We start from the raw sequence: 17338 nt of genomic DNA on the forward strand, positions 1-17338 counted from the left end.
ACTTTGTTTAAATGGACGTTGACGTTCAAATCTGAGTCCAGGATGACACCGAGACTTGTCACCTCCAGTTTAATCCAAGTGGTTAAACTTCCTAGATTATTTGTTAGCATCTCTCTTTTTGAGATAATAATAATTTATTATTATTATTATTAGGCCTATGTGTTGGAGATGTGTGGATGGACTCTGTCTCACAGGCAGGTTGCAGTGTAACATCAGAGGAGACTGGGCCAATTGTACATTCTCAAACTGCACTACTTCGAACTAACTAAATTACTAAAAATTTATTCGGACAAGTAAATTGCCAAACTCACTTGTCCATGGACAAGTACTCTCTAAAAACTTTTTCTCACACTGAATGACATTTCATTATTTCCTTGTGCACTTGCTCATTATTGATGAAGCTATATTACAGTGTCAGTGTCCTTGAGAGGGATAACAACCTCTCCTTGTTGTCCTGTCACTATATCACATCGACAAAGTATGCATGGTACTGGATATGACATCAGATCTCGGAAATGTCTATGTAAGCAGGTTTCTTCTGAGTCCACATCAACAAGTGTGTAATGTGGTAAGAGAGAAGTGTGTAAGCAAGCATACACAGCAAGGGGATGAGATTTACAGAGGCTCCTGGGGGAAATCAGGATATAATGTTCAGTTGTGCGTGGAAAGCACATTTGATGTTTTCTATGCAACTGATAGATTAGGCTCAGCAGACTGTCCTATCTAATACTTAGGTGGATTAAATACAATTGGAAATGGAGCATGAGAGGAACATCATCTGGATTGTACATATCTGCTAACCATCACACTGCATTAGGAAAATGTAGGTTTGCAGCATATTGAACTTACATTAGCCCTGTGCTTAAACCAGAAAATGTGCTATTTGAGCCTGAAAGTCAAAATCACCAGTTTTTAACCCGAATGCAAAAAGTGTCAATATATCAATAATCAAATCAGTGTGTACGCTTTATAAATCAATCGATCAGTCATACCATTATAGAATAGGACACTATGTTCGTTGCAAATACAAATAGTATTCATTACAATATTGCTGTTTTGTTCTAAATTGTGTAATTTAAAAAAATGTTTTTATCTTAAATTAGTTGGCTTCTTATTAAGCTCATCTTGGCTCTTTTCTGTTGTAATAAATGTAAATGTCCCCTCTGTGGGACAAATAAAGGTATTCTGATTCTGACATTAGTAAAATCTTTAAAAAAAATTGTAAAATAACAGGACACACTGAATATAAAAGTTTAAACGATGAGCTATAGCATTTCAACTATAAAGAAAGAATAAACATTACTACACTTAAAGGTAGTATTAATAATAATAATAATAATAATAATAATAATAATAATAAAAAACATATAATAATAATATTACAGTAAAATCAAATACAAAATAATAATAATTGTATGTGAGCCTTCTTGATACAAACACCTTTGAATAAATTGAAGGAATTGTGTCTCTATAAAAATAGGATGCTCCTAGTAAAATAAAAAAACATAAACAAAAACATCATCATACTCAAAATAAATGAGAATTGTTTTACCTCAATATAAATTGTCCTGTCCCCTGCTGGTAAACCATGACGTAGGCACGGCGTCTGTTGTCAAAAGAGAAAAGATGGCGTCTGTATCAGAAATGTACGATGTGGGCTGGGAAGGTAAGACTCACAAATAAAATACATTCTCTTCAAATGTCATTGAGACATGCATATCTATTTATGAAAGCATTCGGTGTTTACTTGGTATTCTTCTTTCGAAGAAAAATACTGAACATACGAGCTAACAAGTCGGCGTGTAAAGAGTTAGCTTATGCTATTAGCAAGAATAGCTAATGCATCGGGTTTATCCGTACAGTAGACCCATACTGCACAGCTTAATCTCCGTCACTTATAACTAAGTTGTAGACGGTGCCAAAGTACCGTTCAATATCACGAAGAAAGCGGGGTATTTCTGTTTCCAGCTGACTACCTTACTACATAACATATAGCATGCTAGCCAGTCATGCCTCAGGCTAACGTGAGCTATAAGTAAGCTAACGTCAAGTCGCAATAGATTTCTGGTTCTGAGAAACACGTATAGAATTGTAATAACAACACAATTGTAATTAAAGTGCAATTGTATACTCTTGCTTCAGCCTGGTAACAAAAAGATAACCGTTGTGGTTAGAACGTGTATTTGATTATCTACTTGTCCGATGAATTGAACTAAATGTATGGATTGTCGGTGTTGGGGTGTCTGACTTGCTTCAGTTATTTCAGATCCACAACATTCTGATGACGGATACATCAATTAAAAATACATCAATCCACACTTTAGCATGTTTTACTTTTCATCCTTAGTCGTGGATTGCACTGTTCCAGTGTTCAATGGCAAGACAATTTCATGATGAAGATTGCAACTCAATACAATTTGACAGTTTTTGCTTTAACAACTTTGTCCACAGAGATGAGAGACAAGCTGCGCAAATGGAGAGAAGATAACTGCAGAAATAGTGAACAAATTGTTGACGTTGGTGAAGAGTTGATCAGTGATCATGGATCTAAACTGGGAGATGACAGTAAGTGTCTTAAGACTAAATACAATATAAATCAGTACATAATGTTACGCCACTCCTACTCCACAGTTGTTACGCCACTCCTACTCCAAAATCGTCTATAAAGTTCATTATTATTTCAAGATGAAGCATTTTAAAGATATAAGCCATCAAGCTGACAATGCCCCCCTACATGAGTTTAACACTTATCAAATGACTGTTGACATACTAAATGAGAAAATAAGATCAGTTGTTTTGGTAGTAACACAATGGACAGCTTGTAATCATTTCCTTTTGGCATTACTGACATCATATTATAAAAATAAGATGAGATACAATCTGCAGTTCTGTTCAAAGTTCAAAATCATGTTTGTGAGTGAGGAGCTTCTTCTTTGTGGTATCAAAAACCTCTGCGTTTCTCACTGTTATAACATCAAGGCAAATGTTATTGACTGCGGGTTTATCTGTACAATATGATTGCTCTAAATGGGTGATTTCCTGCTAGCTGGATTTCTTTCCTCTCCTCTAGTGGTATATAAGTTTCTATTGGATACATTTCCATAACAGGATCTTGGGTTTCATGTGATGTGGAAAACACAGATAGACACAGCCATGGTTGAAAAGCTAAGTTCAAAAATACAACATCGCTTACATTAGACATATATTTAGGAGATTTGAGAGCGGAAAGGTAAAATACTTAACTTGGAAAAACAGTTCACTTTTTTTAAAGTTGCTTTCGTGTTTCAGATGATGAATAGGCAGTGATGCAAAGCAATTGAGAATGAGATAATCTTTAAAAGCAGTAAATAACTGAATGTCCCAGACATGGTATTACATTACATGTTACTTGTTAGATGCTTTTATCCAAAGCGACTTCAGTGTTTCCCCTAGGATGGAGTCATAGCAGTGGTACTAAGGCACGTGGGCCCAGCATAATGTGAGCGCGGAGCGCGTGGAATTTTTTAGTGTGTGCACCGGTGTGCACGTGCGAAGTGCACCCCGCCAATTTGTTTCTATGTGTCTGCCAGCACAAGAAAGGCTCTTCAAGCCTAGTACCAGGGCCGGTTCTAGCCAATTTGCTGCCCTAGGCGAGATTTTATATATAAAGAATAAATGAAAAATCTCTACAAAAGACAAATACACTACAAAAACAGAAACTTATTGATATAGGTAATATATGTCAAAATGGCTTCAAATGTATTCAGTATTGTATGAACATGTTTGAATTGGGAGGTGGACGTCACATCCTCTAGGGGGGTCCGGGGGTATGCCCCCCCTGGAAGATTTTTTTTTTTTAACATTTTAAAGTAAAATGCTTCAATCTGGTGCACTTTGAGCACACAATTACTGGAGACCTGATATAGAGGGTACAACTCTAAAACACCCATATGAAAAAGATCGGTTTACATTTTAATAATCAAATAAGTATGTGAACATAACCAATAACCTACCATAGCCAATAACAAATAAATGTAACTTATTTTATTTTTGTTGTTCATTAATATCTTATTTTACCTAGTTAACATTTATTTATTCATGCATATTTTTGTATCTCTCCAACTTTAAACTATATTGTTGGTTTACTGTCCTATAGTATACATTGGAATGATTTCAAACCTGTTTTTATTTATCCTAATAATTATAAAGGAGTGCCTTGGAAATATGTGTTTACATAATTTGTAAACACATATTTGTTTGAGACCCACTGAGATAACTTAGACTAAAATTAACTATCTAAACACTCAGAGAGTCCTTTACCTCACTGAGCCTCTCAGTCTGAGAGGAGAGCTCTCCTCCACCCTGGTTGTAGAAACATCTACTTCTTATATCCATTAGCGCAGCTAGCACCAGATTCTAATAATAACAGCGCCGGTACCGGTGCGCCCTCTCTCTCTCTCTCTCTCTCTCTCTCTCTCTCTCTCTCTCTCTCTCTCTCCCTCGCTCCCACCCTCGCACGTTGGCTGTGAGCTGATAAGCCAACATCCCCCACTTTCATCACTTACAGCGCCCATCGTACAGGGCAAATGAAAAGTGTAACCGGGGTGAAAAGGGTGTTACATTTACTTAATTATGAATGTTGTTACATCAAGGCCGAAAATTAGGATGAGCACCAACGGTCAAACATTTTTTTCCCCCTCCCAGAGCTACCAGCGTAGCGCCCCCCAGATCTGGCGCCCTAGGCGACCGCCTATTCCGCCTATGCCAAAAATCGGCCCTGCCTAGTGGCAATGTCTCAAGATTTAGCAAAAATACACCTTTTTATTGAACATACAGTAACACAAATACTACAAATCAACATAACAAACAATCAAAAATGAAAAAGGGTCGCCACTTATTATTATTTTAATAAAAAAAAGAAAACGTTTTTTTTCTTTTTTGGTACCTGGCTGGTGCACCCTAACAGCGGCGCGCATATTTCAGCAGCGGCGCTGCGTCGCCACTGTTTGTATATAGGGGAAACACTGGACTTACATACTCAATACTGTGGGCAATCCCCACAGGAGCAATTTGGGGTGAAGTGTCAACGACATGCTGACTGCAGTGGGATTTGAACCTGTGCTCCCCTGATCCAAACACCAACGCTCTATCCACTGCGCCACACATGGTATAAGCACAGATACTGTTTCAAAGAAAGTCATTGGAATGGGAAAGGTTCACAGTACAGTATGCTGTGGATTTTTCTAGGGGAGTGACTTTTACGTACCATACACATATTAAAGGTCACGGTCTCCCTTACAACAGCACTGTCCTGCTGCAGTAGCTGTAAAACCTTCCCTTTTCCCCTACTCGGTATGATTCATACTGTCCTTTTAAAAGAGGAGAGTAAACACTTAACATGCCATGCTTTTATTGAAACCAGCTCTTAAATTGGCTGTGAATGAGATGGCAATTATCAAAACAAGCATTGGAATCATTAAAGCCATGAAAACTAGAGCCATTTGTTTGTTTTGGCATACATCTTTGGATTTTATTATTCTTTTCAATTAACAGAGGGTGTTCATTTAGAGTCGAACATGTCCCGTTAGCTTGTCGGAGCTGTCTGTCTAACATGTTGTATTCATTCTATTAATTGTCTCCTGCAGCCAGGCTATTAGTCAGAATGTTTATAATGTTACAGTTGAGCGAACGAAAAAACATTTCAATTAAAGTTTCATTTAGTCTTTATTGCTAACCACCAAGTGAAACATATTAAAGGAACAGTTGTGCCCGTTAATGATGATTTTTAACATGCCATGCTCTAAAAGTATATAAATTAGGGCTGTCAGTCGATTAAAATATTTAATCACGATGAATCGCATAATTGTCCATAGTTAATCGCGATTAATCGCAAATTAATCGCACATTTTTGATCTGTTCTAAATGTACCTTATAGGAATATTTTTCAAGTTTTTAATACTCTTATCAACATATGAGTGGACAAATATGCTTTATGCTAATGTTTAATATCATTTGAACAATGAGAAATATTCTCATGAATATTAAACACAACAACCTCTGAACATTACAAATATTCGCCTCAATTCAACCTGGAACCTCTCTCATTCAATACAAAGTGTGTGTGTGTGTGTGTGTGTGTGTGTGTGTGTGTGTGTGTGTGTGTGTGTGTGTGTGTGTGTGTGTGTGTGTGTGTGTGTGTGTGTGTGTGTGTGTGTGTGTGTGTGCGTGTGTGTGTGTGTGTGTGTGTGTGTGTGTGTGTGTGTGTGTGTGTGTGTGTGTGTGTGTGTGTGTGTGTGTGTGTGTGTGTGTGTGTGTGTGTGTGTGTGTGTGTGTGTGTGTGTGTGTGTGTGTGTGTGTGTGTGTGTGTGTGTGTGTGTGTGTGTGTGTGTGTGTGTGTGTGTGTGTGTGTGTGTGTGTGATCGATCGTTGGAGCTATGTGCAACTCAAGGCATATTATGCTCGAACGGGAGCTGCCTGGACGCTGCAATCATTTTGCACTATCCGTGCTGAGTGTGCTGACTTCACCTACAATGTCTCACTGTCTGGCTTCCTGCATAAAGTCAAGTGCTCGGCGCAGTTGTGGCGAAATGTCGCTCCTCTGTTTTCATTTAAACAGCTCCTTATATCCGTTAGCGCAGCTAGCTGGCACCAGATGCTAACAACAACAATGCACGTAAGGTCTCTCTCTCGCTCGCTCGGGCCACACATACACACACCCTCCCGGTCCTCCCGATGGCCAGTGGGTGCCTGCCGGTGAGCGTGGAAGTGTGGTCTGCCACAAGCGGGCGGCAGGAGCGGGGCTGTCAGCATCAGCTTGTAGATGGTATTTTAAACTCGATGCGCTCTGAAACTACGGGGCGGCCGAGGAAAAAAAATACACATGCGTTAATCGCGTTAAAATAATTAGTGGCGTTAATTTTTTTTTGCGTTATTAACGCGTTAACTTGACAGCCCTAATATAAATATAACAGTGGTGAAATGGTGGGAATAGCTTGAGATTGGTTTTATGAATACAAAAAAATAGGGATGTCCCGATCACCTTTTTTTGCTCCCGATCCGATTCCGATCATTTGATTTTGACAATCTGCCGATACCGATTTTTTCCGATCCGATCTTTATGCAATGCATTAAGAGAAAAAAAGGTAACAGATAACGGCTGGTCATCCAACGCGATGAATTCAGCTATCTTGGTTGTTATTTTTTTGGCCTTTTCACTGTTCTGGGGCAGTTTCTCTTTCCTTTTTAAAAGTGTCGGTTGTTTCAGTGCCTTTACTTGAGTGGCCGCTGTGTACTCATCGTGTTGTTGTTGGTGTTTGTTTCTCAGGTGGCGTATTAGATTGGTCGTGTTGAATGTAGCTCTGTTCTTTCCACCACGCGGAACCTCCGCCTTGCAAACATTGCATCTGGCTGTTACACTGCCTTAGCTTTCAATTTTATAATACTTCCAAACTCCTGACATTTTCTCTGTCCCGAGTCACCAGCTAAACGTAGCCTCTCGTTAGCTTACTGCTACTATTAGACACTGCGCCCACTCTGTTGCCAGATTTGAGAGAAATTAGCAACCAGGTCTATGAAAACAAGCCCAAAAGAAGCAACACATATATAATGTTGTGTAATTTTAAACAAAAACTAAGGCCTCAGGATGACTTTAAGACGTGAACATGGTCATTTTGTTTTGTAACATTAAATAAAATAATACAAATATTTTATAAAAAAAATAATAATTCCCGATCCCCGGTTTTTTTCTCCCGATTCCGATCTTTTGAAAATCAGATCGGGACATCTCTACAAAAAAACTACGTTGACTATAGGGCCTCTATTCGATAAGCCTAATGGAGTAGAAGGTAAAGAAAACCGACGTCTACAATTTGAATTATTGGTCAATAAAACCAACTACAGCAACACTACACATAACTAACATAGCAGGGTGTCTGCGGGGTCTTAAAAAGTATTAAAAGTTGATAAATCAATTTAGCGAAAATTAAGGCTATTAAACGGCATTTTCCAAGGTAATACATTTTGTAGCTTGTTTTCAATAAGTATATAAATTGTCCAAAGAGGTTGTATTCTACAGTCTGCCTGAATGTAATCATTGCGTAGGTGTGTAGTGTGATTCTGTGTAGTTTATTTATGGCATCCCGTTGGGTTGGACATCACTCACTGCTTGATAGCGCGTGAAGGTCCGTTTACGCCGGTTGTTAAACAACATCGTTATGGGGAAATGCAAGTCTGCGTCCAAATGGTTGGAAGATAAGGAGGAAGGACAATCCATATTGTATATAGTAGATGTGAGGTAAAGTGTGTCCGTGTAACCGGTTAAAACTCGAAGTGGCGATGAGGTCTTAAAATGTATGGAAAGGGTCTTAAAAAAGGTCTTAAAATGTCTTACATTTAACTTCAGGATTCTTGCATATATCCTGAATCAGTACCACATTGTTTTGTCACATTACATTACAAATCTAGTCAATTTATTAAAAGCTGTATTTCTTTTAAGAACTGACTATTGTCAGAGCTTTTTAAATGAGAGTGAATTCGCTTTTTAAAGTCAATCCCCTTGACTATGTAAACATTCATTACAAATAATATTTGGGGTAACATGGGTTGGGATATTTAAACAGGTTGCTAATGCCTTCAAATAACTAACTGAGGTTATGTAAATGTTATATAGTGTTTATGCTGAAACTGATCTTTACATATGTATTTTGAATGAAAACAGACATATACTGTTGTAAACCCAACCACACCGAGCCTAGCTGTTGAAACTTGTTCTGGCATGTGAGCTACAGTAACTGTTAACACCACCCAGACTGATGGGTGAGAAACATTTACAGAAATGTTAGTTCAGCTACTTTGGTTTCACAAAACATCAACAGTGTTTTTTTTTAACAATGTTAGCAATGTTTTATTTTTTTTTAACTTCCCAACCTCATCCTTTTCCCCTCTGAAACCTTTCAAAGATCACTTTTCCATATCCATAAATTATAACAGTACATAGTGTCTATTATAATAGTTCGTATTGTCCAATATGTCTATTATAAGGAAACTGAATTATGTGTTGGGTTGTATGGAAATCATTTTTAATATTTTTATATTTAGTTCAAATAAAATGTAACATTGAAAGGTGATTATCACAATTTTAATTTATAGCATTTTCATGATAATTTTACAGCCAATTTCCTGGAATGTAACAATTTTACTGACATTGAATTAGTAATTTATTACCAACTCACTGTGGAGAAATGAACATCATGAATGGAACGCTTTACACAAAGGCTCTAAATGTTCCTGCATTTATTATTATATATGTCAAAGTTTGAAATGAATGTATTGTTTTTGAACATTATATTTAACAAATTGCACACATAAAATAGTAAATGTGGCATTACATGTAAGGGATGAAATGTTATTATAGCAACAGGGTGGGCTTTGAATCACCCTGAAGGGGTTACTTTTCCTAAAATGACCGTCTCCTCGACACGGCTACTTGCTAAATAAATCAATATTTTGACACATCATTTAGTTTTATACTGATTTATTTTACTTAAAATGAATCGTTTGGTTTCCATTAATAAAAACATCTGGAACTGCAGCAATAGCAATGTAACTTAAAATGACGTATTAAGGTTTTCTGGAAATGTCCAAGTCTCTTCACATTTTCATTTCCATTAACCAGTCTTTGAACACTGCCAGAGCCCATACTGTGGGTGCTTCTCAATGTCGAGTAAAGCTGCTCCAGAGCCACTATTTCAAGCATACCAGTGCATGACATTAAGGATTTTGGGAGATGGCCCTGTGGGCCATGTAAACTAATTTACAGATGGCCCTGAGTCCAATAGAGATTGCCCTGAAAAATGCACGCGGACGAAATGGCACGAAGGGTTTGGGGGGCTTCCACCGAGAACATTTAGATTGTTGCAGGTCTTAGATGCTGTCTGGTGCATTCTCTAGACCAGGGGTGCCCAACCTTTTTTGAACCGAGAGCTACTTTTAAAGTTGCCAGTCTGCCGAGATCTACCAGTCCAAATAGAGAGGCGTAGCCATTACTGACAGCCTACTGCCAGGTAAATACACACTTCTACTTGTATAAAACTGACCTTTGTATGATTAATACCTCATAAAATACTGCAGATCCTTTATCTCACCTCTTTCTAATCTACACACATACAAGTATGTAACTGAAGTTACACAACAGTGTTGTTGATACAGAGTTGGAGTTTATTCACACGTCACTACAGTGGGTAATGTTTTCAAGAAACATTGAACAGTGCTGCCACATATGACATAGGAAAAAAAGAAAAGACTCTGAACCCTTTCTTTGCCATTATATAAAAACAGTGTTGCTTCAAAAGTATAAATGAGGCTTACTAATAAGACGACTCAGATCTGAAGCTACTCAGGAATCTGCTGCCAAAGTGCAATAAAAAAGACACAATTAATAGAATCAAACCCTTTTTTGTTGCATTTTAGTAGAGTATAAAAATAAATGCCTTTTTAATAGGATGCAAGCAACACTAGTTTCTTAACCTGAATTGATAATAGACTATAATCAATTTAAGTTTGCATTCTTATACCATTTTGTACAATAATTATAATGACTAAGTTCAAACAAACTAAAACTCACAGTTGATTAATAACGGTATCTAACTTGAGTTTTTATTATATCAAAAACCTGTTGAAATGCTTCTGTTATTTTTAGTGTCCCCAAAAGCGCGTCGGCAGCCTCCAGGAAAGCTTCTTTCACAACTTCGCCATCTTTGAAAGACTTCATGTGTTTCGCAAGAACGTGACTGACAGGATAAGATGCTCTGGAGCAGCCTTGCTCTTGTTGTTGGGCCTGGTGGAAATGGACTGCTGTGCATTCAGCTGTCCTCTCAGGCCCCTCCCCTTTTGGAGCGTAGGGCAGAATTAGGAGGGAATTCCGTCTCGTAGCGTTTGTGCACTGTTTTGAAATGCCACTCCTAAATGACCCTTCTTCGATAAAGCCACGCTCTCATTGCAGATGAGACAGATGGACTTTGAATTGGAATAGATACAAATAATCATCCTCCCACTCGGAGTGAAAATTATATATTTTGGGCTCTTTTGCTTCTGCCATAATTGCGGTCTTGTGTGTGTGCGGACTGTCACTCCTGTTGACACGGACAACGTCAGCGAAATACTGCCCACTGCCCACCAACCACGCTCCCACACATGGGATCACGCCGGCCAATCACAAAGCTTTGGTGCGTTCATGTGCATTATTCTGGCACAGGAAGATTATGTTATAGGACATTAACGATAAAACAGAATATTGTTGTTCTATTTTTAGACACATCTCGCGATCGACTGGGAATCTCCCCCGCGATCGACCGGTCGATCGATTGGTTGGGCACCCCTGCTCTAGACTGAATTATAAGATGAACCACCACAATATTGTATTGTACAATTTCAATTGTATTTTTCATTTCACTTGTTTGTTTGTTCTTGTTTGTGTTTGCTCGCTTGCATGCCCTGCATAGCTATAAGAAATACTTAAGTTGTTGGTCAAGACACTTTCCATCTGATGAAGGCAAATGCCTTCCCAGATGTAAAAAAGTAGAAAACATTACATTCAGTTATAACTGCCAAAACAAACATTATTTACACTATTATGGCCCCTGTTAAAAATGTTTGTAATGTTATCTACTGTAAGTTGGTCGAACGAATGCCTCCTCACCCGGAAGCTGACCGAGCAGACCCGAGCAGCAGTCGAGAGGAGCCGACCGCATCTCCGAAGCACACAAAATGGCGACATCAGAGTTGGTTCCCGTTAGCCGGCAAATCTAAATCTCTTCGGTCAAAATAATTTCCCTTTTGCGCAATACTGCTTCAGTTGCGCCACTTATGTGACAGACAAGAAGAGTATGTGACAGACAAGAATAGTCAATTCTAATGTCTAACACTTAATGTGGAGAAAGAGATGTCCTGTGTGGGTTGATTGTGCGTTGATCTGTTGGTAATGCCTCGGGGTTCCGGTGGGCATGTAAACAAATGCATAATGCTGCACTATACTTTGTGGCCTCACCCAGTTGCATAGCGACACTTATTGTTTAGGTGTCTTTTAATAAGCAGGTAGTCTATCATTAGCTAGAACTAGCTGGATCTGATCGATATGGACATAAACGCGAGTGAAGTCTAATCTGACGGGAGAGAGAGATCAGCTGCTGCTGACGAGTCGACACGCAGCTCTGCATACATGCAGCGGTCAGCGGACAAAACACACATTTCAGGTTAGAATATCACACGTAGTTATTTTAATTACTTCTCAAACTACCGTAACTGATTATAGATATGTTTAGTTTTACTGTCGGTGTAGTGGAGAGTTAGAGATAACTCAGTGTTGGCACTAGTTTTGTGTCTATCACTAGGTTCACCCAGGTGTGTCGGCCAGAACACCACTTAAGGCCAAAGGTCCAGAATAGAGGAAATGAGGAGCTACGATGAGGTTTGACTTCTTTACTTATTTAGGCAGACATACAGATATTTGTCTGTGTGTGTGTGTCTTTCGTTCATTTACGCACACAATACGAAACTTAAGACGGCCTAACTTTCCTGCAACTACTGACGCACATTACCCTCTGATGTGTGACGTCATCCAAACCACGTGGGTTAGCCCCTCCCCACTATGAAGACACAACTTAACAGGTATCAACTCTGTATAATATATATATATTAGGGCTGTCAGTCGATTAAAATATTTAATCGCGATTAATCGCATGATTGTCCATAGTTAATCGCGATTAATCGCACATTTTGATCTGTTCTAAATGTACCTTGGAGGAATATTTTTTAATACTCTTATCAACATATGAGTGGACAAATATGCTTTATGCTAATGTTTATTATCATTTGAACAATGACAAATATTCTCATGAATATTAAACACAACAACCTCTGAACATTACAAATATTTGCCTCAATTCAACCTGGAACCTCTCTCATTCAATAATACGTGTGTGTGTGTGTGTGTGTGTGTGTGTGTGTGTGTGTGTGTGTGTGTGTGTGTGGTGTGTGTGTGTGTGTGTGTGTGTGTGTGTGTGTGTGTGTTGTGTGTGTGTGTGTGTGTGTGGTGTGTGTGTGTGTGTGTGTGTGTGTGTGTGTGTGTGTGTGTGTGTGTGTGTGTGTGTGTGTGTGTGTGTGTGTGTGTGTGTGTGTGTGTGTGGTGTGTGTGTGTGTGTGTGTGTGTGTGTGTGTGTGTGTGTGTGTGTGTGTGTGTGTGTGTGTCGTTGGAGCTATGTGCAACTCAAGGCATATTATGCTCGAACGGGAGCTGCCTGGACGCTGCAATCATGTTGCACTATCCGAGCTGAGTGTGCTGACTTCTCCTACAATGTCTGGCTTCCTGCATAAAGTCAAGTGCTCGGCGCAGTTGTGGCGAAATGTCGCTCCTCTGTTTTCATTTAAACAGCTCCTTATATCCGTTAGCGCAGCTAGCTAGCACCAGATGCGAACAACAACAATGCACGTAAGGTCTCTCTCTCGCTCGGGCCACACATACACACACCCTCCCGGTCCTCACGATGGCCAGTCGGTGCTTGCCGTGTGTGTGTGTAAATAATTAGTGGCATTAATTATTTTTTGCGTTATTAACGTGTTAACTTGACAGCCCTAATATATATATATATATATCAATAACTATAACTTTGGGGCCTTTTCTACAGTCGGGTCCCTCATTACTGGATCCGCGAGCTGCATGATACTGGCATAATAGATTGCCCGATCGGGCAACCAGCAGGTGAGGCTTCATTGCCCGAGCTAAATATTAGATGGCCATCGGGCAGTCCTTAATGTCGAGCCCTGCATACTACGTCATCGAGTGCCGCCGAAGGACTGTTCCAATGTCCAGCATACTTGGAATTCTACCGAGCCCGGCGTACTTCGTAGCGAGAAATTTCGAGGCAGCACATGTGTAGACTCTGCGGTCTTAAAATCCCCACAATGCTTTGCGCACGGACCAATTTCCCCAAATCTGTGGCGGAAAATGTAAGGAGGGGCCTCTCATATGACGCACACTTGCTAGCCTGTTCCACTCTTTGTTTTCCGAATGCCAGGAAGTATTCTTGCCTCGCTTCTGAAGCAAGTGACTCGAAAGACATGTGCTACCAAGCAAGCATACTCGACATTGAGAAACACCCCGTGTTCCTGTTAGTGTTTACTTCCTGTTTGTCTTCCGTCCATCTTATTTTCTCATCTTTTAACTTCTCTCCTTCTCTTGTTTTCTTGTTCTCTATTCCTTTCTTTATTGGGGAGTGTTTAGCCATCATGCTCTCTATAAATAATATGTATTCCATATTGTTTTCTAATGTAAAGTCATTTGATTGTTTGGGCAACATTTGACGTTAAATTGACCAGATTTCTTTCCTCGTATTGATTTGGCTGTAAATAGTCTTTGATCAGAGCATCCTTAACTGCTGAATCTCCAGGTCATCCTATCATAATCCAGTATTCAACTAAGCCATGATATATATTAAATGAAATGGGGAAAGTTCTGATGCTGCTGATTCACATCATGGAAGCTTGTTTGTGCGTGTTGAAAACATGACGTGCAGCTGTTGTGGGATATTCAATATTTCATTTGTACATGTTACAGTGGAGTGGAAAGGGCGTTAACACAGTCTTCTTTGTCCCTGTCTCTTCTGCCCAGTTTGGATTATTTATGAGCAGGTGATGATTGCAGCGCTGGACTGCAGTCGGGATGACTTGGCTCTGGTGAGTTTTTACCGCTCCTTCCTCTCAGCCATTCCCTGCTTAGCAGCACCCCCTCTGCCAAATATGAAAATGTGATTTTTATTTGGCCAAATGGTATTAGTCTGTACTTTGGAAAAACTATTTACTCAGAGTTGGAATCGGAGGGTGTAGCAAATGAGCGGCGAAGCATGCTTCAAGTGTTGGCCATGATCCCTTATGGAGTTAAACAGCTCCCCCCCCCCCCCCCCTCAGGATTTATTTGCCATCCTTGGGCTTAATTTGATGTTTCTGACTTATTCATAACTCTTAAAATCCACAAAAAAAGACCAGATCATGATTATTGAAATGGTTCATCTCCAATCAGTATGGATGTAGCGACTCCCTTGGCAGAAAGAGTGACTTATTGCGCAGAGAAAAGGCAGAACTCTTTGGAGTCTTTGGAAATGGTTGTCTGTTGGCTATCCTTGAAGCCCCGCTGCCAGACAAAAAAAAAGTAAAGGAGCAGCTGATGGATAGCGTTTCCATATCAGGTCATACTTTCATCTCATCAAGGATAATGCTGAATGCGATTTCAACCCTTCCTCAGCTCTTTCACTGCGGTGCAAACCCTCTGTTTAAAGGAGAACATGGGAGCATCCTTATTCCTCTTTTATAGTACCGAGCGTGGTTGCCTAAATGGTTAACATACTGTAGTAACAGCAGATTCCCACATCTAATTGGCCTTTTAACAGTGTGTTTTTAAGTGTGTTTGTTTAGCTGAAACATAGGCAACATTTTCAAGGCAGGTGGTTTGTATCTTTAGCGTGTGTGAGAGCGTAACATAAGCTTAAGTAACAGCCAACTATAATTGGTCTTTTTCTCTTTCCTTTGCCCACATCCTTGCAGACCTGTCTACAGGAACTGAGGAAGCAGTTTCCAGATAGCCACAGAGTGAAGCGATTATCGGGCATGAGGCTGGAAGCTTTGGAAAGGTAAGCACCGGGAACCGGGCACCAAACGCTCCGCAGGCGCTGCTATGTGTTGTAGTCTGGGAGGCTCGGGGGCGAGAAACTATTCCTTAGTGTTGTACAATAGTCCGGGTGTGTGTAAGTACAGTATATGTGTGTGTATGTGGGGTAAGTTGTGTTTATGTTGGATCACCCAGCATTCCTTTTTGGAGCATAAAAGAATGGAGAAAGAACGGGTTCAGCGTTGGGTAGTGCTGTGGCCCTTTTAGCCTGAGTTAGGGATTCCCGGGAAGGAAGTGGTTGGATCCCAATGTTATTCTGGGGGTCCCTCAATTTTCTCTGGTTTCTATTTCTCCGTTGTTTCCTTATTTTGTTACCCTCATCTCTCTCTTCTTGCCTATTTTCATGCTTTCTTTTCCTGTCCTGTTTTGATCCCTTTACTGCGAGTGTGCCTGGGCCCTGTAAATATTGACATAAACTCCACTTCAACTCCCTCCAATGATTTATTTGTGAATCTACAGCAGGGGTGCCCAACCTTTTTTGAACCGAGAGCTACTTTTAAAGTTGCCAGTCTGCCGAGATCTACCAGTCCAAATAGAGATCATTACTGACAGCCAGGTAAATACACACTTCTACTTGTATAAAACTGACCTCTGTACGATTAATACTTCATAAAATACTGCAGATCCTTTATCTTACCTCTTTCTAATCTACACAAGTATTTAACTGAAGTTACACAACAGTGTTGTTGATACAGAGTTTATTCACACGTCACATACTACAGTGGGTAATGTTTTCAAGAAACATTGAACAGTGCTGCCACATATGACACAGGGGAAAAAGAAAATACTCTGAACCCTTTCTTTGCCATTATATAAAAATAGTGTTGCTACAAAAGTATAAATTAGGCTTACTAATAAGACGACTCAGATATGAAGCTACTCAGGAATCTGCTGCCAAAGTGCAATAAAAAGACAAAATTAATAGAATCAAACCGTTTTTTTGTTGCATTTTAGTAGAATATCAAAAGAAATGCCTTTAAAAATAGGATGCAAGCAACACTAGTTTCTTAACCTGAACTGATGATAGACTATAATCAATTTAAACGGAACAGATCTTAATGTTTGCATTCTTATACCATTTTGTACAATAATTATAATGAATAAGTTCAAACAAACTAAAACTTACAGCTGATTAATAACGGTATCCAACTTGAGTTTTTATTATATCAAAAACCTCTTGAAATGCTTGTTATTTTTACTGTCCCTCAAAAGCGCGTCGGCAGCCTCCAGGAAAGCTTCTTACACAACTTCGCCGTCTTTGAAAGACTTCATGTGTTTCGCAAGAACGTGACTGACACGATAAGATTCTATGGTAGCAGCCTTGCTCTTGTTGTTGGGCCTGGTGGAAATGGACTGCTGTGCATTTAGCTGTCCTTTCAGGCCCCTCCCCTTTTGGAGCGTAGGGCAGAATTAGGAGGGAATTCCGTCTCGTAGCGTTTGTGCACTGTTTTGAAATGCCGCTCCTAAATTACCCTTCTTCGATAAAGCCACGCTCGCATTGCAGACGAGACAGATGGACTTTGAATTGGAATAGATACAAAAATAATCATCCTCCCACTCGGAGTGAAATATATATTTGGGCTTTTTTGCTTCTGCCATAATTGTGGTCTTGTGCGTCAAGACTGTCACTCCCGTTGACACGGA

At 39.6% G+C, this 17338-nt stretch overlaps 1 protein-coding gene across 1 annotated transcript in view; it reads left to right on the top strand.

Annotated features, from left to right (window-relative positions):
• The first annotated feature begins 1589 nt into the window (after positions 1-1589).
• emc2 (ER membrane protein complex subunit 2) overlaps positions 1590-17338 on the top strand; it is a 41454-nt gene continuing 25705 nt past the window's right edge. Inside the window, exons 1-4 of the mRNA XM_034103528.2 lie at positions 1590-1666; positions 2452-2565; positions 14642-14706; positions 15571-15656. Coding sequence (XP_033959419.2) covers positions 1627-1666; positions 2452-2565; positions 14642-14706; positions 15571-15656 — 305 coding nt within the window. The 5' untranslated portion in view covers positions 1590-1626. The remainder of the gene's footprint in view (positions 1667-2451; positions 2566-14641; positions 14707-15570; positions 15657-17338) is intronic.

The sequence above is a fragment of the Pseudochaenichthys georgianus genome, chromosome 16 (assembly GCF_902827115.2).
Source record: "Pseudochaenichthys georgianus chromosome 16, fPseGeo1.2, whole genome shotgun sequence".
NCBI lineage: Eukaryota > Metazoa > Chordata > Actinopteri > Perciformes > Channichthyidae > Pseudochaenichthys > Pseudochaenichthys georgianus.